This window comes from Scardinius erythrophthalmus (assembly GCF_964197995.2).
Source record: "Scardinius erythrophthalmus genome assembly, chromosome: 3".
NCBI classification, from domain to species: domain Eukaryota; kingdom Metazoa; phylum Chordata; class Actinopteri; order Cypriniformes; family Leuciscidae; genus Scardinius; species Scardinius erythrophthalmus.
In genome coordinates this window covers 18,247,790-18,273,076 of record NC_138223.1, presented here as the reverse complement: position 1 = coordinate 18,273,076, position 25,287 = coordinate 18,247,790, and the positions used below count along the sequence as shown (strand labels likewise).

Below are 25,287 nucleotides of genomic sequence, written 5' to 3'. Positions count from 1 at the left end.
TCTTTTTTTGTTCTTTAAAATTACTAATGAAATAATTTAATGGAGAAAAAAATCACTTGGATGAAATCAGGCATCAAAAGCAGGATTATGAAATAAGAGAGATGGTATGACAAGACACTTCTTTTTTAAATTAACATTAAATTTTCATGTGATCCTGTTTATGTACTCTAGGTAATCCTTTCATCTATCTCGTTCACTCTCTGCCTGCACTTCTTTCTCTCCCTCTTCCGTGTCTCCAGTAGGTTAATGAGGGTAGATCCTCTGTTTAATGGCACTCACAGGCTGAACACTGTTTAAGGTCCTAGCTGTCTGTCTAATTTACTGCAGGCACACCAATTAGCCCCGTGTCTCCATACTGTGTCTAAAAATCACACACACACGTCAGGATTAGACATCACAGACATATGACAACAGTTGGACTGGAATAGGGCACAATTTAATGGTGACATTGAGTGAGAGACATACTAAAATATATGAGCTTATTATTTATAAGCAAATATACTTCCTACAATAGTTTTTTATATTATATTATTTTATATTATATTTAAAATATTAGTTCAAAATAGTCCTTCTTTAAAGTGATTTAACTGTGCTGTAAATAAATATCATAAAGTAGCAGCCAATCAGATTGCTCAATGAGAGTGACATTGCAGCTGCCCGGTCTGAACACTATCTCCTGCTTCTACAAACACAGCCCTGCCTCACTGAGGAAGTCAACTTGATGGTTGGTTGACTTTGCTGCCAAGTAATCAAACAGCGGTATATGTGCATATACCTTTTTTAGCTTCTCTTCATCTGCTGTATTGTAGAATGGAACGCGAGATAAAGCAGATTATAATGTTACTAATGGAGGTTGCAATACATTGTGGCAGTCTAAAGGAAAGTTCCGATTAATTTGAAATCTGCTCTGATCTTTTGCAACTTTATGTCTTTACAAACTGTTTTCCTTCTGTTTATCTTGTACTCATTACCCGGGAAATGTAACTTGCTTGGCAGAAGCATTTTTGGAATTCTCTAAGGTCCAAGAATGTCAAATCTATCATTGATTTTTTTGTGAAACGACAGTGTGTATCTGCTTTGATCTCTCTGTCTGACCTATTTTCTCCAGCTTTAAAGTCCCCCTGTAGTCAATAATTGTATCCCTTAAAACTCATCTTTGATTCACCAAAATGACACATTTAAATGTTTTTTTTTCCTGTGGAAAAAAAAGTATGCTTTTAAATAGCTCGATTCGAATGTAACTCATAACTTCATTTAGTATATGCAGAACCATGAAGATGCTAATTAGCTCCGCCTCCACTCACTCACACTAGCTCAGAGATCCACTCGCTCGGTCAACTTTACTGAAGTACGATAGTATCGCTCTTTACAACGTTGGACACATAACGGTAATTAATATGATTAGCCTTTTTCTACATTAGCAAACAGCTAATATTGCTAATGTTACACAAATGTTCCTATTTGCCACCTCAGAGTCAAACAGCTGCCTTCTAACAATCAGTATCCTTAGAAACGCTTTTGATAACTCAGAACGTCAATGGAGAAAGGCATATAGTTCATCTTAACATCGTGATATACGTAATATACATATACATAATTCACCCACTATATTGCAAAAAAGTAGCCGATTTTTCATATCAACAGAAAAAAATACAGGGATAACATGGCTCTCCTTGAGACTCCCCTGCTTCAGAGCGGTCATAGTTAATGATATGCTAAAGCCCGCCGGCATGTTGGCGTTATTGGTTACAAGGTAGTTTATGACGTAAGAAAAAACAGCGATTTCAAACCGCGTTTTGAGACTGTCTTTAGATAACTGCAGTTTTAAAGAGAAAATACTCAGCAATGGTGTTATGAATTTGCACATGGTTTCTCTTAAATAATTTTAAAATACCACATAGGCATATAAACAACATTAAAAAAAAACTAGATTTTCACCACAGAGGGACTTTTACTTATTTCAGAATCATATTTGAACTGTTCATGCACTTCATTAGTGTACAACAAAAATAGGGCTTATCGGGAATGATATAGCAGTACATGACTAATTTTAGTAATAATCAGCTTCTAGGTCTGTGCCGATGCAATGATATAGATATGATCAGATTTTTTTTTTTTTTTTTTTGGTCAAAAGCTGCAAATGCATTTGCAGCAGAATTTACAACACGGTGGCAAAATACTACTCTTTTAAGGGGAAAATGAAAAATGTATGGAAAATAATTCTCATTACATACACAACCCTCATAAGCCTGCTAAACTGTTAAGTCTTGAGATAATTTTAGATTTCAACAAAACAGTAATAAAAAAGTTTGAAATAAATAATATTGATGCTGATTTCGCAAATCATTTTGCTTTGTTCCATCCACAAAAATACAGGCATTCCTGACCTGAATCATGAAAATGTTTTTTTTCCGAACCTGTTCTGACCAAGATTCTCAATTCCCAACCCTAATAACAATCCAGTTATGATATTGTGTTGCCTTACTCTAATTAACTCTGTCCTCAATCTCAGCTTTTGTGCTTTTTTACACCGTTCTGTCTTTCGCTGCCTAATTTCCTTTCTTCCTGCTTTTCTTCCTCTTCTCTCTTCCTCTCTCCCACCATCACTCTCTTTTCCTCTACATTCCCTCACTCCCTGCTGATGATGACGGTAATGGACTCAACAGTATCTCCTTCTGCAGACCCCACTGATGTTCACAGAGCAGATGCAGCAGGATGTCATCATGGTCCTCAAGTTCCCGTCCAACTCGCCTGTCACCCACGTGGCCGCCAACACACAGTCAGGCCTGACCAACCCAGCAGTCATCACCGTCACTGCCAACCGCCTCTTTGCCGTCAACAAGTGGCACGGCCTCACTGGTGAGTACGAACAATCAGACAGCAAGGTGTTTGGTGATTAGTAATGAATCAGTCTATGAATCATGCGGCCTCTTCATTTACACACCTGATACTGGTTAGTTATTATGTTAACCAGGTTACGCAACCCTATCTCATACGCACAGCGGACTTTTCCCTCCACAGACGCACGTCGGTAAATTGGGGAATGAACTTGCGCTCCCGGGGGCAGTTCAGCGCAAAGAGGAGGCGTGTTCCGGGGCAAATGTTCCCTCATGCTATTTTGCAGTTCCAGAAAACAATTCCGCCACTGACCAGGAAAAACCTAGTCTAAAGTCAGTGGCGCGTTATTCAGATGCTATTTTAAGGGCGCATGCTTGGCCATAATGTAGAGTGTGCACAACGCTTATACACTTTGCTTCTCTCATCTACACAGACGCAGCAGTTGCCATTTTTGCAAACCATACATAATTACAAGGAAAAATATTCCACACGAGGGAAATCATTGTGGTGTCCATGAAGATGTGACAAAATAGGCATAAATCTAGCTTGCACAATTACCCAAATTATTATACGCCTGTTTAACTGAAGCTAATTTGGGTGGGTTTCTCCCATCCCCATTCAGTGTCATTTCTCTGTCTTTTACGGCCCTGGCGAGAACGTCAGTCTCCTCGGCTGTGAACCGCTCCTGGCGTGCGCCTGGAAAATCCGCCGTTATAATAGCAATCCGCCATGGAACAAGCGTGCCTGCTTTTAAAGGGAATGTGAGATGAGGCTCTGATTGGTTTACTTAACGTTACGCCCAAACCACACGTTTGAGTGATGTAGCTACTTCAGACCAACCCATTTTAGATTTGCGTCGGGCGCAAGAGTCATTTATCTCGCCGGTATAATAGCAACAGCGCCCGCAGCAAGATCCATCCACAAAGTTACATGCATTTCGCGTTTGATACTTGCGTTTCAGATCAGTAAAATAGAGCCCCTTATAATGCAAACTTCAGTAGTTTGATCCCTCTAAACTCTGGTTGTATATTATCACCAGCTCCTTAGACATTGATATCTCAGACTGAATTGGATCAAATGTGACATTTCCTCTGCCTTGCATTCAGCTTCCTGTCCACCTCCATTTATCAGCCTCTTCTTGTTTTTTTTATTTATTAAAGATCAATCTAACCGAAAGAAATGCTGAGAGTCTTTCACCATATTAAGAGAAAGGGTGGTTCTCTAATTTAAATTTGACCTCTTCAGATGGTGGTTTTAAATGATTTTTGAGATCTGTATTCTGGGAAGGATATATTTTAAATTAGTGTTTTTATGTACAAAAAAAATGCTATTAACTACCAGAAAACCCTTTTTAACAGTTTACATGAATATCAATTAACTGAAAATGCGAAAACGATTTTCCTCTGTACTTCACATCCCAATGTAAAAACACGTGAATAAACTTGGTGTAGTCCTAGCTACTATGTGTATTATTTACCATCCTGATGGTATGAGTATTAAATCTATTTTTCATCGGTTCTCTCTCTTTCTCTCAGGTCATCAAAGCTCTTCTGTGCAGGACCAGCAGTACCAGTTACCGGTGGAGATTGACCCTTTGATAGGTCTGTGGCTTGTCAATCGTCAGTAAAATGATTTGTGATAGGCTGTTGTGATTTGCGAGGGCCCAGCCCTTGAGAGGAGATGAGTGCAGTTTTTCACCCAGCCGCCATTCAGTTTCAGTTCAGCATTTGCATGCAAATTGGAAAGCAATGAGCTGTGGCTTAGCCTGTACATCATCAGCTCTCTCTCTCTTTCTTTCTCTGTCTCTCTGTCCTGTCACACTGAATGAATATGAATGGTGTAATAATGTCTGATTGAAGCCGCGTGGCACACGCTGTCAGGACAATATGTCCTCCTCTCATCTCTCCGACCTGTTGATGAGGGAGAAAAAGAGGAGAGAGGGTTGAGAGAGGGAAGATGTGTGATAACATATGGCTGAAGCCTCTCTGAAGGTTCTCTCCCTGCTCCGATTCATCTTATATCTCTGCTCCCCTGCTGCTCTTATTATCATACAGTAACATATGTCTTGCCTAATTTATCTGTTTGTCACTTCATGGTGTGTGTCCACATTCCACTCACCTGTACCTTTCTCTACACCTCCACCTCTGTTGGTTTTAAATCTGAAGTTAAGCCTTTGAATTCTTTGAAATTCATATGAAACAACTGTATTTCAGTTTCAACCAGAGCAATTAACCGTCCATTATTAAAGTGTTTTGAAATGATCTGAATCTGATAATGTGTCCACTTGGGCCACTTCCAGAATTATTTTTTACAAATAGTCAACAGATGCTAAATAGTCAATAGTGCTAATGCACAATTTCTGTTTACAGATATTTTGAGTAATTATTGTGTAAAATAAATGTAAATAAGTATAAATAATTTTATAAATGTATAAGAGCTATATTATAATTATAAATATGTGTGTAAGGAATATATAATACAGTATAATACAAAACAATACAACACATAGGTAAAGTATGTGGACACCAAAACGTTTAATTTCATTTAAGCATTTAATGGCCAAAATTGGCCAAAATAGGAATTTATCATTGCTGCTTTAACAGCTTTTACTCTTCTGGTAATGTTTTCCACTATGTGTTGGTTCATGGCTTTAGGGTCTTGTTTGCATTTTTACCTACCAAATAAATAAATATTGATTTAAGTTTCCATTATATCAAAGTGATACAAGATATATGAAATTAGCACAGCTATAGTAGGAAATGTTTTACTAAAGCAGGATGTTTACTATTTTTTTTTTTTTTTTTTTACTTTTAAAAGATTTATCAAAGACAACAAATCACCCTCCCTTCTCCCTCCTGTCTCTCTGTGTGGGGAGAGACCTCTTTCATAGCTCATTTTCTTTCACTCCTTCTCCCATCGTCATGTATGTATTTAGATGGACTGCATTCCACACAGCTCACACATTTAAACACAGTAAATTCTGCATGACTGTGCTGTTGATAATCTGTCCGCTCACTCCAGCACAGACGCCGTGCTGGTGTGTGTCACGAGTGTGTCTGGGCCTCACACACCTGACTCTGTGTAGTCTGGCCTCTTCCATCTCTCTCTCTCTCTCACTGTCTCTGTCTTGTGTGTTTAAGAAAACACATGTAATTTACAGCGTTTTGGTCACATATTTTCTTTATGATTATTTTAGTCTTTCTTTTGCAAAAAGGCTCTGTTTTTCAAACGTTTATGGCAGAGGAAAATGTGACAGGTATTTTACTGTTCTGTCTTCTGCTGTTTTATGTACTCATTCACAAATTACATTCGGTCACGCACAGTTAACAATAAATGTCATATTTTCTCATGCAAATGGTTTTACATCTTTATAATCTCTGAAGAGGTTGTCAGAAATTCACTTACCAGACATTGAAATAGACCTTAAGGGTCACCATATGACTCCCTCTGTTAATGTCTCCACAATTCTGTGGCTGTCTTTACTTCCTTGTTAATCTCTTTCTTTTACTAAGTTTTTATTTCTCTCTTTCTTGCCCTGTAACTCTCTAACTAGCAAAGTTATGTTAGTACTTTTATAACAAAGTGACTCTTTAACCAGTGACTCTTTATCTTTTTACAGCCAATAATGTGGGCACTCACAGAAGGCAGATCTCAGATCTGTTAGATCAGAGCATCCAGGTAAACGCTCAGTGTTTCGTCATCACAGCCGACAACCGCTTCATCCTGCTGTGTGGATTCTGGGACAAGAGCTTCCGCGTCTACTCCACTGATACAGGTAACCGTGACGACCCCCCACCACCTCGGTTGTCTATGGAGACACTGCCTCCCCTGCAGTACACAAAAGAAAAGGGTCAAAAGTCACAAATGAGCCTGCAGACTGCATTACAACTCCATTGCCCCGGGGCTCAGATAGCTTTCTCATCTCACGGATGGACCATGACTCCGTCTCGCGGGAAGATGAGGCTCAGAACACTAGTCACGCAAGCGGAACTTGAATTTCAATAGAATCGCACCACACTCACACGCTCTACACACACAAACACATACAGTAAATGGGTTTATTTATAGATAGATAGATAGATAGATAGATAGATAGATAGATAGATAGATAGATAGATAGATAGATAGATAGATAAACAGACAGAAATGCACACCTTGTCCCTCAAATGCTTGATGTTTGTTTGTCTTATGCATTCACACAGATGTTAGCATGCACATGCAGCTCCAAAAGCAAATATTTAAAGTGCAGTAAGAACTGGGGAGTGTGTGAGCTCATCTGGCGTATGTAAACGGCTCAGCAGACAGCAACATCTCAGTAGAGTCATTCACTCGCACCCCTGCAGGGAGTACTGCACTGGAAACTGCTGGCCTCATGAAGATCAAACTAAACGAACACAAATTCTCCAGGATCAAAGTCATAATATATATATATATATATATATATATATATATATATATATATATATATATATATATAAATATATATATAAATATATATAAATATATATATATATATATATATATATATATATATATATATACACACACACACACACACACACAGTGGTGGCCAAAATTATTAGAACGGTAACATTTTTTTAATGTTTTAAAAGAAAACTCTGGTTGTATATTATCATCAGCTCCTTAGACATTGATATCTCAGACTGAATTGGATCAAATGTGACACTTCCTCTGCCTTGCATTCAGCTTCCTGTCCACCTCCATTTATCAGCCTCTTCTTGTTTTTTTATTTATTAAAGATCAATCTAACCGAAAGAAATGCTGAGAGTCTTTCACCATATTAAGAGAAAGGGTGGTTCTCTAATTTAAATTTGACCTCTTCAGATGGTGGTTTTAAATGATTTTTGGGATCTGTATTCTGGGAAGGATGCATTTTAAATTAGTGTTTTTATGTAAAAAACAAAACAAAAACAGCATTTATCTGAAATAGAAGGCTTTTGCAACATAATAAATGTCTATACTGTCACTTTTGATCAATTAAATGCATTTTAATGAATGAATAAAATTAATTTCATTTTCTATTTCAGATAAATGCTGTTCTTTTGAACTTTCTATTCATCAAATAATGCTGAAAAAATATTGTACACAACTGTTTTCAACATTGATGATAATAATAATAAATTTTTCTTGAGCATCAAATCATAATATTAGGATGATATCTGAAGGAAACACATAACGACACATGCGACACTGAAGGCGAGGCTGAAATTTCAGATTTACCAACACAGAATTAATTTGCATTTTAAAATATATTTAAATAGAAAAACAATTATTTTAAATTGTAAAAATATTTAACATTTATCACAATATTACTGTTTTTGCTGTATTTTGGATCAAATAAATGAAGCCTTGGTGAGCAGAAGAGACTCATTTTAAAATATTAAAAAATCTTACCGTTCTAATAATTTATATATAATATATAGTGCTTTGTACATAGCCAACACCACACACATGCAATAAGTGGTTTACCTTGCTGTGTTGTGTGTTTACAGGTAAACTGACACAGATTGTGTTTGGGCATCTTGATGTGGTGACCTGTCTGGCTCGCTCAGAGTCCTACATTGGTGGAGACTGTTACGTTCTCTCCGGCTCCAGAGACGCCACACTACTGCTCTGGTACTGGAACGGCAAGCACAGCAGCATTGGAGAGAACCCTGGGAGTAAGTTTTAAATGTTTAGTCACGTACAGATGTGTGTGATTCAAAAATGAAAATTATGTCATAATTTACTGACCATTCGTGTCAGTTTTATTGTCTAGAAACAAGCAAATTGGACAATCCTGCTAGATAACTCCTTTTGTGTTCCACATGTCATTTTCATTCTTGGATGAACGGTTCTTTTAATGAAGGCTCCATAATATGTCTGAGCAAATAATTTCAAAAGAGTCTCTAGAGTTCCTCATGTTCCTCACATAGAGAGGTCAAGATCAGGGTAACGTTCAGAACCCAAATCCCCAACCACAGCTTAGCAAACACTCATAGGAAAAGCTTTCATGCAGGTGATGATATCAATGCAACGCAACAGTGTTAAAAGCTCATTGTTCATACACACACATTCCAGTGTGTCTCTGTCAAGGCCAGTGTAATGATTTACGGCTCACTCTCAGAAGCTACAACTAGTTTCATCTGACCACAGCAGGTCTCTGCTCAGAAGATTGAGTTTCAGGCTAGTATCACACCATAAATGGAATCGGCCTGCCCGTGTGTGTGTGTGTGTCTGTGTGTGTGTGAGTGAGTGAAAGTGGAGGCCAGAGGGCCACAGAGGGAGACAGTAAATGTGACTCGGAGGTCTCCGGCTCAGGAGAGTTCAGTCCCATCTATCTGAGAGAGCAAGAGAACACTCAATAAAAGTGAAAAATGCCACGGGCTTCCCCTGCGCACACTAGCCATATGGCTGCGGTGCTGATCAAAGCCCTCTATGCGCACACTCTCGCAAAAACACACACTTCCCCTTTGCTAATTTGGAGTTTTTGGATGCTCTACATGCTGTTAAGTGCTCTCTTACAAATGGGGCAGGATTTATGACTAATTTTGATTTAGGTAATGAGCATCTAAAGATAAGTACGACTGTAGTAGATGGTTGCCATCAGTGACATTAAAGAGCCTACGAGTCAGACTTTCATCTAAAGTGAAATCAAACTGAATCTCTGGATATCACATGTAGAATGGTGCAGGACATATTTTCCAGAAATGTTATTATGTGGGTGAAGGAAAGCTAAAAAAAAGGAAAAAAAAGAAAAATTCAGTCACGTCACGATCAATAAACTTTGCAGGAATTTGTTCAAACTTCCATAATTGGTCCAAACTACTATATATTATTATGATTTTGGTAACATATTTAATTTTTTTACTACTTATTTTGTTTAATGACTTCTTTTTTTTTTTTTAAATATTACATTTTAATCAAATGAACAACCCATCAGTAATAATATGGAGTTCACAAGTTCTTGTTGCTTTTTGAGTCAAACATGATTTGTGGTTCTGTGAGTGAGTTAATAAAGTGTAAAGTGTGTTAATTCAGTCAGTGATTTGTTAGAATGATTCAAAACAATCAGGCACCATGAGTGAATGTTTGTGAGCAATTCATTAAAAGAATCAGCTCATAAGAGTCATTTGTTCACAAGTCTCTATGACTGCTTTTGTGTGCATTCAGCAAAGACAATGCTGCAATCCCACAACTCCTGTAAAATATATTTTCTTTTGCAGCGGTGCTGTAGATTCTGCAGTGGATTTTTAGAGCTAAATAGCAATTGCTGGTCAGCAATAATGACAATTTATTTTTGCTATTTTTGCTTCTTTCATTTTGACACAGTTCTTGTTTCAGACAGGAATGCAGTTACAGTATGATTTCAAACACAGAGTTGTTTATATCCATACCCAGGCTTTCCCGAGCAGTGTACTGTGAAGAATTGTTGAATTGATTCTGTTGACCACACTGCCATCTAATGACCAAATCATGCATAGCACTGTCATGAAGCCTGATTTTTATAACTAATCCAGTCTGATGCTGTTTCATTTGCAAATATTACTGAAAAAAAAAAAAAAAAAGAAAAAAAACAAGAATTGTCTTGTTTATGTATTCATTTTCTCTCTTTCTTTCTATGAGTAAATGATACTCTCTAGTGCATATTTGCAGTACAGATAAATAGTATACAGTATATAGGTATTAGATTGTAATCAGATGTTGTCCTAATGCGAACCAAATGGTGGCCGATGACGGGGAGGTTAAACGATACACCAATATATCAGTTTTATTGATCTTTTCAGGGCACAATCCGACATCAGGCTTTAATCCCCAGAGTTGTAGGGTATAACTCAAAGCTGAGACATTTAGGAAGTTTGCCACCTAATGAAACCTATACATCTACACTCTGTGTGTGTGTGTGTGTGTGTGTGTGTGTGTGTGTGTGTGTGTGTGTGTGTGTGTGTGTGTGTGTGTGTGTGTGTGTGTGTGTGTGTGTGTGTGTGTGAGAGAGAGACTGAGTTAAATAAATTAAATGTACGACTTCTTTGTGTCCAGGTAAAAAGTGACAATTCATTACCTGTTATTTTTGACATTACCATGAACCACATTGAAAGGCAGGTGTTTGTGTGAGTGATAGAGACAGAAAGTGCACACTTAAATCCAGCAGAGCTCATTAGACTGATTGAAATAGGACACGTGGATGGCAGAAGAGAGCAAGAGTGTGCACACACTGGTACAGTATAAGTGTCTGATTGCAGTAATTACACACTTTAATTACATTATCACAGGGTAGACAACAAATAAAAACCTAATTTAAACATTGAAATTGACGGTTGTGTTACTAAGTGAAGTTATTACTGTATGTTCTTTAATATAGTGTTCAGTTTTCTGATTGTAATTATTATTTGTGCTCCCTTTTTGCGATTGTATGAACTATTTTTGATCAACTCTGTGTATGTCTTTCCAGCAGAGTTTGTGACTCCTCGGGCGATCCTGACCGGTCATGATTGTGAGGTGACGTGTGCGAGTGTGTGTGCAGAGCTTGGACTGGTCATCAGTGGCTGCAGAGGTAAAGCAAATGCAGACACTGAGCAGATACAGTGCTGCTTATAGAATTAATTCATTTTCATTTTTTTTTATTGCGATACAATTTTAAATTGTATTGATTTTAAATAGTTAATTCATCTTATGTATGTATTAGTTAATTTTGCTTTTAGTTATTTTACTATGATTGATTTTGGTCAAAGTTGTCTTTTGCATGGGAGCAGTGCACATATAAATCTACTTCAGTGCCACTTTACAGAATTGTCCTACATACTCAACATTTTCAGACGAGTTCCTCAAAATTAGCTTAATATATGATACCATACTTGAATAAAATGTTAATGTCTCACATTTTGATCATGACAGAGAATTACAAAATTGACAATGTTATTTAAAGACGCTTAAAGATGTTAATTCAAAATGCATTTATAAGTATTTATCTTTAGTGCTTTTATGAGTGTAATTAAGGCCCCTGTACCACAATCCAACTTTTGGGGCCAATTATGAAAATATTTGTACCCTGAGTAGGCGTTTAACCATTTGTACTTGACAGAAACATGACTGTCTATGTGGATCATTCCTATGAGGCTATCAATCATAATTCTTGAGATATCTATCCTAAACATGGCTTCCCAGATATAAATAACAAATGTGTCAGGGGATGAAGAAATATTAAAAATGTTAAAATCAACAGACCTTTTTAGGTCCCAAATAACATATACAATTTGATGCAGCAACACACTGTAATTGTATCTAATTTGACCCTCATGTTTCTGTATGTGTGTAACAACAGAGGGTCCATGTCTTGTCCACTCTATGAACGGTGACCTGTTGAGGACTCTGGAGGGTCCAGACGGCTGTGTGCGGCCACGTTTGGTTATGTCCTCCACTGAGGGTCACTGTGTCATTTATTATGACAAGGGCCACTTCTGTGTGTTCAGCATCAACGGGAAACTACTGGGACATATGGAGGTGGAAGACAACATCAAGGTAAACATGAGCATAAACTCCACTCTGTACAATTATGCGTAATAGAAAGCAAGGCCAACAAGTTGGGCAGCTCTCGCATGTCCATTTGTCCCTCCTCTTTCTTTCTCTCTTTCCATTTCTGTTCTCAGCCTCTGTGTTTTATCATGTCAGCTGTCTGGGGATGTGATTAAACGCTGGCATGATCTGCCTATAGGCCTCGCTCTTTCCTCTCTCCATCTCTCTTTATCTTGGCTTCTGAACCCTAAGGGTCCGAATCTGTCCTTTGATCTGCAGGGCTACGAAATGCCACTCAACTTGCATGTGTGTATGAGAGTGAGCAAGAGAGAGGAAGGGCCAATGGCGAGGCCTCCTGCATTAAAGGACACATTTGTCATTGGCGGGCAGAGCTTCTAAAATCGGCCAGCTCTCATTCCCGCTCCATCACTTTCTCTTTCCTCGGGGCCTGGGAAAATTCACAGACCTCTGGGTCTCCAACCCCCCCCCCCCCCCCCCCCCCCCTCTCTCTCTCTCTCTCTCTCTGTCCTGCACACACATACCCACACCTGCATCCCATTTAACAGGCCGGCTCTGTTACGTGCTCCTCTGCTCTCTGCTGCTCCGAGCTTGATTAGTTTCCTCATTGTGTCCAGGTTCCATTTGTTTTCAATAAACAGAGTCTGCAGTGACGGAGAAGAAGGGTGGCTCTGCTCTTTAACACACTTCTTTATTATTCAACCAATATGACATAATGGAGGATTAGTCTGTCATCTTATAGAATCATGATCCTGGATTTATTTTGTACATGTGTGTACTAATATTTTAAAGATAAATTTGCAGTGATCATTGTACACTACTGTTCAAAGGTTTGGGATTTTTTTAAAGAAATGACTGCTTTTATTCAGCAAGGACACATTCAGTTGATCAGAAGTGACAGTCAATACATTTGTAATGTTTCAAATTTTTATTTCAAATAAATGCTGTTCTTTTGAACTTTCTGTTCGTCAAAGAACCCTGAAAAAATATTGTTTCCACAATATTAAGATGCTGTTTTCAACACAACATTAATAATAGAAATGTTTCTTGAGCACCAAATCTGAAGGATCGTGCGACACTGAAGACTGAAAAATTGGCTTTGCCATCACAGGAATAAATTACATTTGTATTATTAAAATAGAATCGAATACATTTATATTAAAATAGAAACCAGTTATTTTAAATTGAAGTAATATTTCTTAATATATTTTTGTCTGTTTGATCAAACAAATTGAGCCTTAGTGAGCATAAAAAACTTTGTGGAAAAAAAAAACTTTTGAACAGTAGTGTAGATTTACTAGACAATTTAATTACTGTCCTTGTTCAAAGCCAACATGCATTTTGGTACAATTGATCTAAAATCAGACTGATAAATAATTTTGAAATGTTTTACAGCATAAGAGATTATGAAATAGGATAATTTTGAATGTTTGTGTGAAATAAAGACACACAGTCTACTCCTTTGACTTCCATTCATATTCGCGCAAACAGGAGACTGGAAAACCAAAGGTTATTCAAATTTTGCATTCGGCTTCACATTTGTTTAATGCTGACCTACAACTTTTTGTATAATGAGAAGACATGACCAATAGAGGATCTAAACATCCCAGATTGACCTCTTGGCTGAATTTAAAGTACACAAACTTCAAAGCTGCAGGTTTGCAGCATTGTGGGAAAGTGGAGTAGATGAAATATTCCCCCATTTTGAGTGTTTATTATTGTTTTATTGGTGATCTATTCATTAAAATATACGCCCTAGTGCATTCTTAGTCTGACTGCGGCTTTAAAGGTGTTTTTTTTTTTTTGGTCATTCACTGAAACAGAATGATACTTAATTCAAACACTGCCCCCTTTTAACAAATCTTACTAAATGTCACCAATCAAAAACAAGGCTGCTTTTGGCAAGTTTTAGTTTTAGTGAATCAAAAAATAAACACGAATTCACAGAAATATTATCCCTGATCAATTATTGCCGTCATTTTCAAGTACTCAACTTCTCTTGCCCATCTCTGACCTCAACACACACACACTGTGACACAGTAAGCTCCTCTCATGCCAGATAGAGTGTCATCTTTGTGACAGTGTGTGTTTGTGGAGAAGAGGGTGTATGTGGTTTTGTGTTTGAGTAAGTGGGTTGCTGGGACAGTTTGTTGCTGTGGTTAAAGTGAGTCTTCATGCTGATGGTCTGACAGAACATTAATTTGGACAAGTAGAAATAATACATGAATGGCTCTCTGGAGCCCACAACTGAGCGTATGTCTGTTAGTAACCATTTTAACAGACATTTCCCGAGCCGTCTGCACATACGCAATAGGCTGCATTAAAGTCTTCATAAATCCAGTCTTTACTTGTGCCAGACATATCCTGACCTAACACAGACAGATCAGCAGATCAGGAGAGAGAGCAAAAACAGTGGGGCATCATCCAACACAACCCTGTTGTTTAAAATCACAGCTTGACTTTAAGTCAGATATCTGAGTCACGGCAGCCATCTTGGATTCTGGAATGGCGGCCCTGGAGGAGAGCACTGATTTATGATTCTGACCCAGCCCGCTCTGCAACCTGGACATCTCTGCTTCTCACAGATCCTTTTCCAGACATGGTCCAGAGGGACCACCGTGGATGCTGGATTATGTACTTATATATTTTCTCAGACATCTTTGAAGTAATAAGGCACATTAGAACAGAAGACTTGATTCCTGTTGCAGCAGTGACCAGACAACATTATTATCCAATCTCAGAGTGAGTCACAGGGTGGAGTTTGAATCTGTTCAAATCGCAGGATTTTGGGATGATTCATATTAAAGACTTTTGGACAATAAAGGAAAAACGAAACACTCTCTGGCTGTCATTAATTGAGACATAGTTGAGACAGTCTCTGATGATTCTTCCCTTATGTATAATTCAGATCCCATATGTCTGTCCTGAGCCTCTGCTTCATACCACGACTGAAATAAAATGCTTAAGTTTTGCCACAGTGTAACCTGAAACCTAATTACACACATCTCAGATACATCCAAAACAAATCAAAAGAGGTCACATGCACGCAAATGCACTCAGATCCCAGCTGCTGTAACGTCTGAAGTCTGCTGGACAGCGATCTAGCAGAACAGTCTCTGTGATTGATACTGGGTATTTCACCCAGGACTGTGCTAGTGGGGAAGTGTGTGTGTGTGTGTGTGTGTGTGTGTGTGTGTGTGTGTGTGTGTGTGTGTGTGTGTGTGTGTGTGTGTGTGTGTGTGTGTGTGTGTGTGTGTGTGTGTGTGTGTGTGTGTGTGTGTGTGTGTGTGTGTGTGTGTGTGTGTGTGTGTGTGTGTGTGTGTGTGTGTGTGTGTGTGTGTGTGTGTGTGTGTCTGTCTGTTTATTTGGACCAAATGTCCCAAAAGAATAGTAATACCAGTCAATTTTGACCTTATGGGGACATGTTTTGGTCCCCATGAGGAAAACAACTTATAAATCATAATAATTGGGTATATAACCCATAATAATATAACTCTGGGTATACTGTAACATGGTCTAGAAAAGTCTGATGAGACTTGGAGTAAATGTCCACTGCTGCACAAAAAGCATGAGACATAGGCTGAGACATTTAAAGTAGTACATTGACATTATTATTCCTAAACATTGACATTATTATTCCTAAAAAAAAAAAATCCCCAGTAAGTGACAGATGTGCAGCAGAGGGCTCTTTAATTTTTGGAGTAGCAGAGTTGATTTGTCAAAGATTTTTCAAAAGGTTGTTAAGACTTGAACGTGAAACTCCAACCTCAGTTTTATGAAAAATAACAAAGAAGAGTTCAACCTTTCAGTTATAATTTACTTTAGCTATATTATCATTTATGTAACTGTATAATAATAATTTAACCATCAGCCATTATGAATGATGATGATATTGATATTTTTGTTTCGGATAACAGAATTGACCAAAAAAACGAATTTAAAATGGTTTCAACTTAGGCCGTTGAAATCAATATACAAAATTGTTCCTGAAGAAAACAAGCATTTGTCTGCACTACAGGAAGCCAAAGTTCTCCGGTCCATTCTAGCTTCTGTTGTGAGCATCACCTGGATTAAATCTGGATCTGTACATAAACCCCATAGAAGAAAATAACTGGTTAATGTAAATATTCAAGCTTATATATTTAGTAGTGCTGTCAAATCAATTAACTGCGATTAATCACATCTAACATAAAAGTTTGGGTTTATATGATGTGTGTGTGTATATATTATGGAAGCTTGTTTCCGCCACAGAATAAAACATTTTAAAAGATAATTGCGATAATTGAGTTTACATCTCGCAATTCTGACTTTATTTCTCAGAATTGCGAGATATAAAGTCAGAATTGCGTGAAATAAAGTCGCAATTGCGTGTTATAAAGTCAGAATTGCGAGATATAAAGTCAGAATTCTGACTTTTTTCTTGCAATTGCGACTTTATATCACGTAATTCTGACTTTATAACACATAATTACAAGTTTATATCTCGCAATTCTGACATCTTTTCTCAGAATTGTGAGATATAACGTCCAATTCTAAGGGGGGAAAAAAGACGGACTTTTTTTTTTTTTTTTTTTTTACCTCAGAATAGTTTATATCGCACAATTCTGACTTTATAACACGCAATTGCGTGTTATAAAGTCAGAATTGCGAGATATAAAGTCAGAATTCTGACTTTTTTCTTGCAATTGCGACTTTATATCACGTAATTCTGACTTTATAACACATAATTACGAGTTTATATCTCGCAATTCTGACATCTTTTCTCAGAATTGTGAGATATAACGTCCAATTCTAAGGGGGGTAAAAAGACGGACTTTTTTTTTTTTTTTTTTTACCTCAGAATAGTTTATATCGCACAATTCTGACTTTATAACACGCAATTGCGTGTTATAAAGTCAGAATTGCGTGATATAAAGTCGCAATTGCGAAAAAAAAGTCAGAATTCTGACTTTATAAGACGCAATTGCAACTTTATTTCACGCAATTGCGACTTTATTTCACGCAATTCTGACTTTATATCTCGCAATTCTGACTTTATATCTCACAATTCTGAGAAATAAAGTCAGAATTGCGAGATGTAAACTCACAATTGTGAGATAAAAAGTCGCAATTATCTTTTAAAATGTTTTATTCTGTGGCGGAAACAAGCTTCTATAGTGTATGTATATATATATATATATATATATATATATATATATATGTTATATATTATATATGTTATATATTATATATATTATATATTAATGCTGTCAATAACTAGATTAATCACAAATCACACACTTAAGTTTTTATACATTTTTAATAGATTTTATAATGTAATAAAACAAAATTATTTAGAAACATTAATGTACAAACATTTAATGGCATCTTTTTTTATGAATGAAGGCCAGTGTCACTGATACAAATACAGCTACTGATGTCTCAATGAAACTGATTTTTTTTTATCATTAATTATAGCCATTCAACATCACAGTGTAATTGAAAGTTACCAAAAAAAAAAAATTAACGACTTTTAATTTAAGTAAACTTAAAACAATCCTCACATAAAGCCATAATAAATGTCATATTTACCTGTGCCCTTCCTACCTGTCAAATAAAGTTATTAAACAGTTTGCACTGCATAAATTAAATTAAATGTAGATGAATTCTTATTAAAGCTGCAAAAGTTCGTTAGTCAAGAGCAGTGAGTAATTTTCTGTTCCCTTTGTTCTTTGATCAACATTAATGACAGACATCATTATTGGCTGCTGTCACTTTAAGATCTGCCGCTGCTGCACGTCTCACGCTTCCCATTTTCTCACCATTTTATTTAACTCATTTAAGACTGCTTTTAAGGAGTGACGTGTGCGTGCACGTGTGGGGAATGAAAGAGCCCAATGTGTTTGCTGTTCTGTATTATCTGTGTTTCTCGTGGGACCTCTAAAGTGTTACATAGCCCATGTGCACACAGGAAAACCAGATGAACAGAATAAATCTCATACTCTGTCTGCCCTTCGCTGCAGGATACCACCGCTACAGCGGTTTAAGAAACAAACTGTTCGCCAGGTTGGCCCCGTGCATGCTGGGCAAGATCGGGGGTTGTGTGGCTTTTGATTGGATGAGGCAGGGCACACTCACTCTAAGGTCCACAGGGGTGTCAGTAAACCCCTGTAATCACCGGCCAGCCGGATGCTCCAGACGTTCATCATCGGCTACAAAGAGCTTATTCACTGAGCCGAGAACAAAAAAAAAAAAAAAAGCATCTTTAAACCACCCATCAAATGCTTATCAGTGTTATTTATCATCGTGAAATTTGAAAGACCGCTAAAAGGTCAGGGGTCCTTTTGAGTGCTTAATTGCCTTTAATATATTTTAAAGTGAGGCTGTTGTGACGGCTGGACATTTGCGTGACTTCTGTTTCATCTGGAATTTAACAAAGCAAAACGTACTCGGATACATGACCCCACCACTTTGACTTGGAAAGTGAAAAGCAGAAAATAGTAATACTGACTGTGTGTGTGTGTGTGTGAGTGACTGTGACAAACAGACTGTTTTTATATAACACACTGAGTGTCCTCTATGTTTTGTGCTCCAGGCGATGCTGCTAAGTAAAGACGGACAGTATCTGCTGTCTGGAGGAGATTCAGGAGTTCTCAGCTTGTGGCAGATTCATGATCTCAAACAACTCTTCACTTACCCAGGATGTGATGCTGGAATACGCTCTATGGCTATGTCACATGACCAAAGGTAGCATACTGTACATAGACACCAACTTGGTTCCTGTTCCTTTACCAGACTATACATGACATTGGGGAGAGCAAGCATAATCGTAACACTCAATATATACTGTGTTATGTCTGTAAATGTACAATTCAATCTTAGTCAAAGTCAAACCAAAATTTATTCAGACACCTTCAACATTTCTCACATTAACACAGTTTTTTTCGCTATAGTTTAGAAAATGGTTATAAAATATGACGAACTTCACTGGTTTTGGTCATCCTTCTGTTAGACTGTCTCACAAATGAATTAGGTTGATAGCTGTTAGCTGTTAAATTTAAGTACACAATTTGATAATACCAATTTAGGTCAACCAATTACCAAGCAATGCTTTATTTTGTTCAGTCTGTGGTGTAAAAAGGTTGCATTAGCAATTAAAGAAAAAACACTTAAGCAAAACATGGTCAGGTCAAAGTGTTTGAATAAATTATAGTCATATATATATATATATATATATATATATATATATATATATATGCGTGTATATATGTGTGTGTGTGTGTGTGTGTATGTTTGTGTATGTGTGTATATATACGTGTGTATATATACATATATATATATGTGTGTGTATATGTATGTATGTATGTGTGTGTGTGTGTGTGTGTGTGTGTGTGTGTGTGTGTGTGTGTGTTTATATGTGTATATATGTATGTATGTATGTATGTATGTATGTAAATGTGTATATATGAGACTTTATTTAAAATTAATTTAAATGTCTTTACTGTCACTTGTGACCAATTTAATGCATTCTTGCTGAATAATATATCTTCTTAATATATCTAAAATAATATTCTTATTGGCCCCAAACTTTTGAATATTAGTGTATGTTTTTTTTTTTCTGGTCTCATTTGGTACAGTAGATACATTTCAAAGAATCAACCATGTTCCCATTTTTATAAATGTAACAGCTTCCTCCAGAAAAAGGCTCCAGTAAAAAAGAAAATGGAACTTAAGTAAAGTTAAAGAAAATATATACTTATAATAATAAAATCTGTCTGGAATGTAGTCTAGCTTGGATGTGTCTACTGATTGAGAATAGAATGACGCATTAAAATACATACACTGACATTTTAAAGCCTTTTCATTTACTGTTTCGTCTGCCTTTGTGAACTTTTAGTTTCAGTTTTTTGTACCAGACTTGATTATGTTGTGTAATTGGGATTAGTAATGATCGCTGACATATCAAAGATGTTCAAGACAAAATGCCAAAGAACAAAAACTAGCAAAATGTGTTACAATTATCTTTGCTCTTCTCTAAATGAACTCTGCAATCAATATATTTAAGTAATATTGATCTGTTACTTACTGACACTTCTCTTTCTTCCTGAATCTCTGTCACTTCGTCGCCCTTTGCAGATGCATCATCACTGGAATGGCGTCTGGTAGCATTGTTCTGTTCTACAATGATTTCAACAGATGGCACCACGAATACCAAACTAGATACTGACCAGTGACGACAGAGGGAACACAGCAACCATGACAATGGAACAAGCGAAGCCACCGTTCATAAAGGCACTACCAATAGTCATGAATGTATTCAAAATATTTAAAGAAGCAAAACTATTTTTTAAAGATGGCATTGCTATATTTTGTAGATCTTATGGAATTTCTTACTATATAAATCCTAGGGGAGGGGTTATTTACCTAATATTTGGAGGGGGAAATATCTATTTTTAGCTGTCAAAGTCGATTTTCAGCTTTGCTCTAGTGAAAAAGACTGGTCTGAGTGATCAATAGCTAAGTGACTATATTTACTTCTAGTGTCTATGATAGATGATTTTTTTTTTGTGTGTGTAACTTTGGGCAGGTGAGTTTGTTTGTTTTTGTCAGTTGCAGTGATTATTTTAACAGGACGTCTCGAAACTTCATGTTTTGTAGTTTAATAGCACAGTTCCTGAAGCTGAAAGGAAGCTGCCTCATTTATGGGAGAAATAAATTACTCTTCCAAGTGGAACTATTCAATGATTTTCCAAAATAAAATTAGAGAGCTGCCTGCAGACATATCAAGGCATCCACTTTAAATGTTCACTTTCTGAATGGAAAAGTGGCTTCTTTTTTGTCGGTGATTGTTAAACATGAATGGACCTCTTATGTGATCATGTAATGATGTCACTTTATAAACTGAAGGGGCGGAATCTGCATATGAAGGGAGAGTAATTTACAAATGATATTATCCTTTTGGTTGGAAAGAAGTGTTTTGGGGTGTTTGTATCTATCTTTTTATCTTTTTGTTTGTTTATTGTGAGCTCCATATCTATCAAGTGTTCCAGAACTAAATACATTTTTCTTTTCTTTGAGGAGATGCAAGAGATAACAGTAGATGGAGGAGGGAAAAATATTCATTTCCATTTAAAGTGTCATCAAAAGCGTCGTTGAGATTTCACCATTGTGCTTTTACCCTTTACCTTAGTGTATGTAGATCTGAATGTGGGCAGAGCGTAATATTATTATGGATAATATTTATATAATGCTTAATACTTATATGGATATTATAATAATATTATGGATAATTACTAGGATGTGTTAAGCTGAGCTCAAAACTGAAATTGGGGGGAATTCACTAAATATGATTCATAAAAGCCAGCTCAAAGTATAACCCCATAGATAACACTCAGGGCAAGCAGTGAAAATACAAAGAAAAGTTTATTTCTTGGTTCGACTACAGTGTGATTCGGACACTGACAAATTCTGTTTGATTCAGTTGTTTTGTTTTAACAGTTGATGCTATCATTACTGTAATATCATGTTATATCTCAGCTAAAATGGAATGAGTGTCGTATGACGTGTGTGATGAACTCAAACAATAAAATGGCATTTTGTACCAATAAAAAAAAAAAGGTTTCAGAAAATTGTTTTTGTAAAGGCGTGCAAATCCAGGGAAGCTAAGATCTAAGAATGAATATATATGTTACAGGTCCCGGGCAGTCGGGAGGACTGTAAGATAAGCAGTTTAAAAACTTTACTTAAAAGTAAATGAGAGAGAGAGAGACAATAGTTAGTGGTTGCTTAAAGGTCCTCTTTGTTGTCTTTTAATCAACATTGTACTCAGAGTCATCAAGACACCTTGAATCACAGGATTCACAAATACATTGAAATACATATAACATATAGATACTTAAATCAAATCACAATAAATAAGTAAATAAATAAATCAAGAATCCTTAACCATATGTACAGACATTAAAACATGTAAATAAACATTTGACATGAAAATGGATGAATTTAATAACTAACCTTAAAAGTAAATGAGAGAGAGAGAGAGACAATAGTTAGTGGTTGCTTAAAGGTCCTCTTTGTTGTCTGAGGATGCACCACAGTCGTCACGGCAACTCCTCTCTCTCAACTGCCAACCAGAATTCAGAAGATGCAGCTGAGCTGCCCAATGTAAACTCACTACATAATAAAACTTATATATACAAGTAAACTGAAATATATACAAACAATCCAATATTCCTGTGACCCAACTAAATTCAGGGTGGTCACATATAAGACACTTGAAAACTGTTATTTTTGTATCATTTATATACTACTTTTTGTTTATAGATTGTTTGTTTTAGATTTTATTTTTATTTTTTGTTTTCATTTTAATTTTAGTTTGGTCAAAGTAGGCTAGAAATAAAGTTCATTTTATTTGAAATGATTTATTAAATGATTTTAGTTGATAACCATGCTTGCAAATGTCATGAAACTCAGAATGTATTTGGCATGAACAAATCACATGCAATATATTGTGTGTCCGCTAGAGGTCGCTATAGCTCAGCTCGGATAAATAATCAAATACACCTGATTCAGTAATCAGCTCTTTAGTAGAGACTCCAACGCCTGAAATGGCAGTGTCAGACAAAGCAGACACTCAAAATGTGCAGTGCTGGGGAGAATCACCGCATTATTAAATAAGAGACCGCTCAATCGGTTTTATGCACTAAACATGATTAAACATCAAATGATATACCTGTGTCACAAGGGTTTAGGTTTGATTTTGACTTTGATGGGAATATTAAAAAAATCCCCCTACCTTTATTTATAGATATGGTAGCCAACATTCATAAAGGGAGTTTTTGTGTGTGTGTGTGTGTGTGTGTGTGTGTGTGTGTGTGTGTGTGTGTGTGTGTGTGTGTGTGTGTGTCCCTGACACAATTGACAATTTGGGGTATGCAAACCAACATTACAATTTAGCTTTCTGTACTTAAAGTAGCTTTCTGTACTTCATGCTAAAATATTTAAGCAAGCATACAATGATAACTGAAAAAAAAAAATGTTCAGGGATTGACATAAATTTACACAAGTGAATAACCTGTGTCAAGAAAGACATTATATAGAGCATAAACAGGTTTGTTTGCAAGGGCGGTAGGCTACTCGCTATAGCAGATTCAAATTGTGTGTAATTTATCTTCATCTTTACTGATTGTGCTAATTAGCGAGTTAAAGACGCTGGTGTCAAGGGAACATTTGTAAAAAAAAATAATAATAATAATAATACGTGTAAGTTCATCTTGTATACAAATTTCCTTAAAGTGTTGTGCCCAATTTCGACTGCCCACTTGGATTCAGCGTGGTACTGGCGTGCTCTCGCCACACATAATATCACACTGAGCAACGAGGACATGGACAACGGTGCAGACAGACAAGATAGTAGAGTTACTTTTGATGAAACAAAGTATCAGTTTTCAAATGGTTTATTACGAAAAAGTTTTATTAGGAAATTCTAACAATAAATTCTGTTTTGGCGCTCTTAATGCATAGCCTGATTTATAGCGAACAGGGTCCGGTTTCACAAAGCTATTTTAGACCGGTCTATAGTGTTAGACAAGTCTAAAATTAGCTCATAGACTAGTCTAATGCAAGTTAGACTGTTTCACTAAAATAAAGACTGACTTAATTTAGACCAAAAAAATTAGACACCTTACCCCCAGGCTAACTTAGGTCTAAGACTCTATGTTACCTTGGCAACCAGCAGTAACAATCAGTTCCATTACAAACAGCCAAAAGAAAAGGGAAAATGGCTCATAATTTAAACATTTCTTCTTGTTACTACATTCTCCGCTAAATTTCCCAAGTAAAATGTCCTTGTAACTGTTATACTCCTCCAACAAACACATATTTTCCGCTGGGGTAAACTGCACTGAGCGGTTGAATGTGCTTACTCGATCCGCCATGTTTTTTGTTTTGAAATGTGTCTTATTTTACCCAGAATGCATCGCAGTGTTAGCCTGGGTTTCCCCATGCTCAGCGCGATTTTATTCAATTTTATTTTATTTTATTTTATTGTGCAACGGTCTGATTTAGATGTCTGAAGTGTGACTATCTACTATATCTAAGCCATAGTCAAAGTCTATCTTTGTGAAACCGGCCCCAGATCATCTCTTCATATTTACTACTAGTTACAGTAAAAAATAATAATGAATGAACATCAGAGGGTATGTTGAAAGAACCAGTTAAACTTACTGAAATGTAGGCCTATCATGTAATCGGTCAATCAGTGTTTCAACCAGTGGCGTAGTGGGCATGCAGGCACAGGCGGAGGGTGAAGCAACTCTAGGGTAAGGCTAGATGCGATTCCTCCTTAAAAACACATTTAAATAGAATGTAATGAAATAGTCATGCTGCATCGCTGCGCCAAATTAAAAAGAAGAAAACAGTGTGTGAGAGGTTACTGTGCTTCAGCGGAGCGCTCATTTTCAAAACTGAAGCTAATAAAAAAAATGATTGACATTGGCTGAGCCTTGGTTATTTAGACTTTTTTTTATTAGTTCCGTTCTGGTTGTGAAAAGTTGTTGGGTAGTGTGTGTGTTTTTTTTTTGTTTTGTTTTTTTATGGTAGCCTATTATTATTATTATGACATCGACCCGCCTTCAGATTGTTGAGTTTCCACACATTCGGAATGTCTTTATTTTTCATTTGTATTTTGGTGTGTTTAGCTATGAATGGATCTGAATGGGATGTATTGCTATATGCAGTCCTTTGGCATCTCACACTGACTGTGGTCTTGTTTGGTATAGCAGGTTGATCAATACCCAACATTGCTATTGCTATACTAAACAAGACTACAGGAGGGGGGGTGGGGGGCTTATGGATACAGACGTACAAGCGCTCTTAACAATAAGTGGTTCTAAACCTTTTTTACTCCAAGACCACCCTCCTCTCCGAATCAATATCTAA

At 36.7% G+C, this 25,287-nt stretch overlaps 1 protein-coding gene across 2 annotated transcripts in view; it reads left to right on the top strand.

Annotated features, from left to right (window-relative positions):
- lrba (LPS-responsive vesicle trafficking, beach and anchor containing) overlaps positions 1–21,954 on the top strand; it is a 275,018-nt gene extending 253,064 nt beyond the window's left edge. Inside the window, exons 49-56 of one of the 2 annotated variants that reach the window (XM_081361109.1) lie at positions 2,682–2,859; positions 4,374–4,439; positions 6,458–6,613; positions 8,352–8,519; positions 11,291–11,392; positions 12,161–12,357; positions 18,944–19,095; positions 20,485–21,954. In XM_081361109.1, coding sequence (XP_081217235.1) covers positions 2,682–2,859; positions 4,374–4,439; positions 6,458–6,613; positions 8,352–8,519; positions 11,291–11,392; positions 12,161–12,357; positions 18,944–19,095; positions 20,485–20,575 — 1,110 coding nt within the window. In that variant the 3' untranslated portion in view covers positions 20,576–21,954. Of the gene's footprint in view, positions 1–2,666; positions 2,860–4,373; positions 4,440–6,457; positions 6,614–8,351; positions 8,520–11,290; positions 11,393–12,160; positions 12,358–18,943; positions 19,096–20,484 lie in introns of both variants that reach the window. The other variant, XM_081361108.1, reaches the window with a different exon arrangement.
- Positions 21,955–25,287: the final 3,333 nt, after the last annotated feature.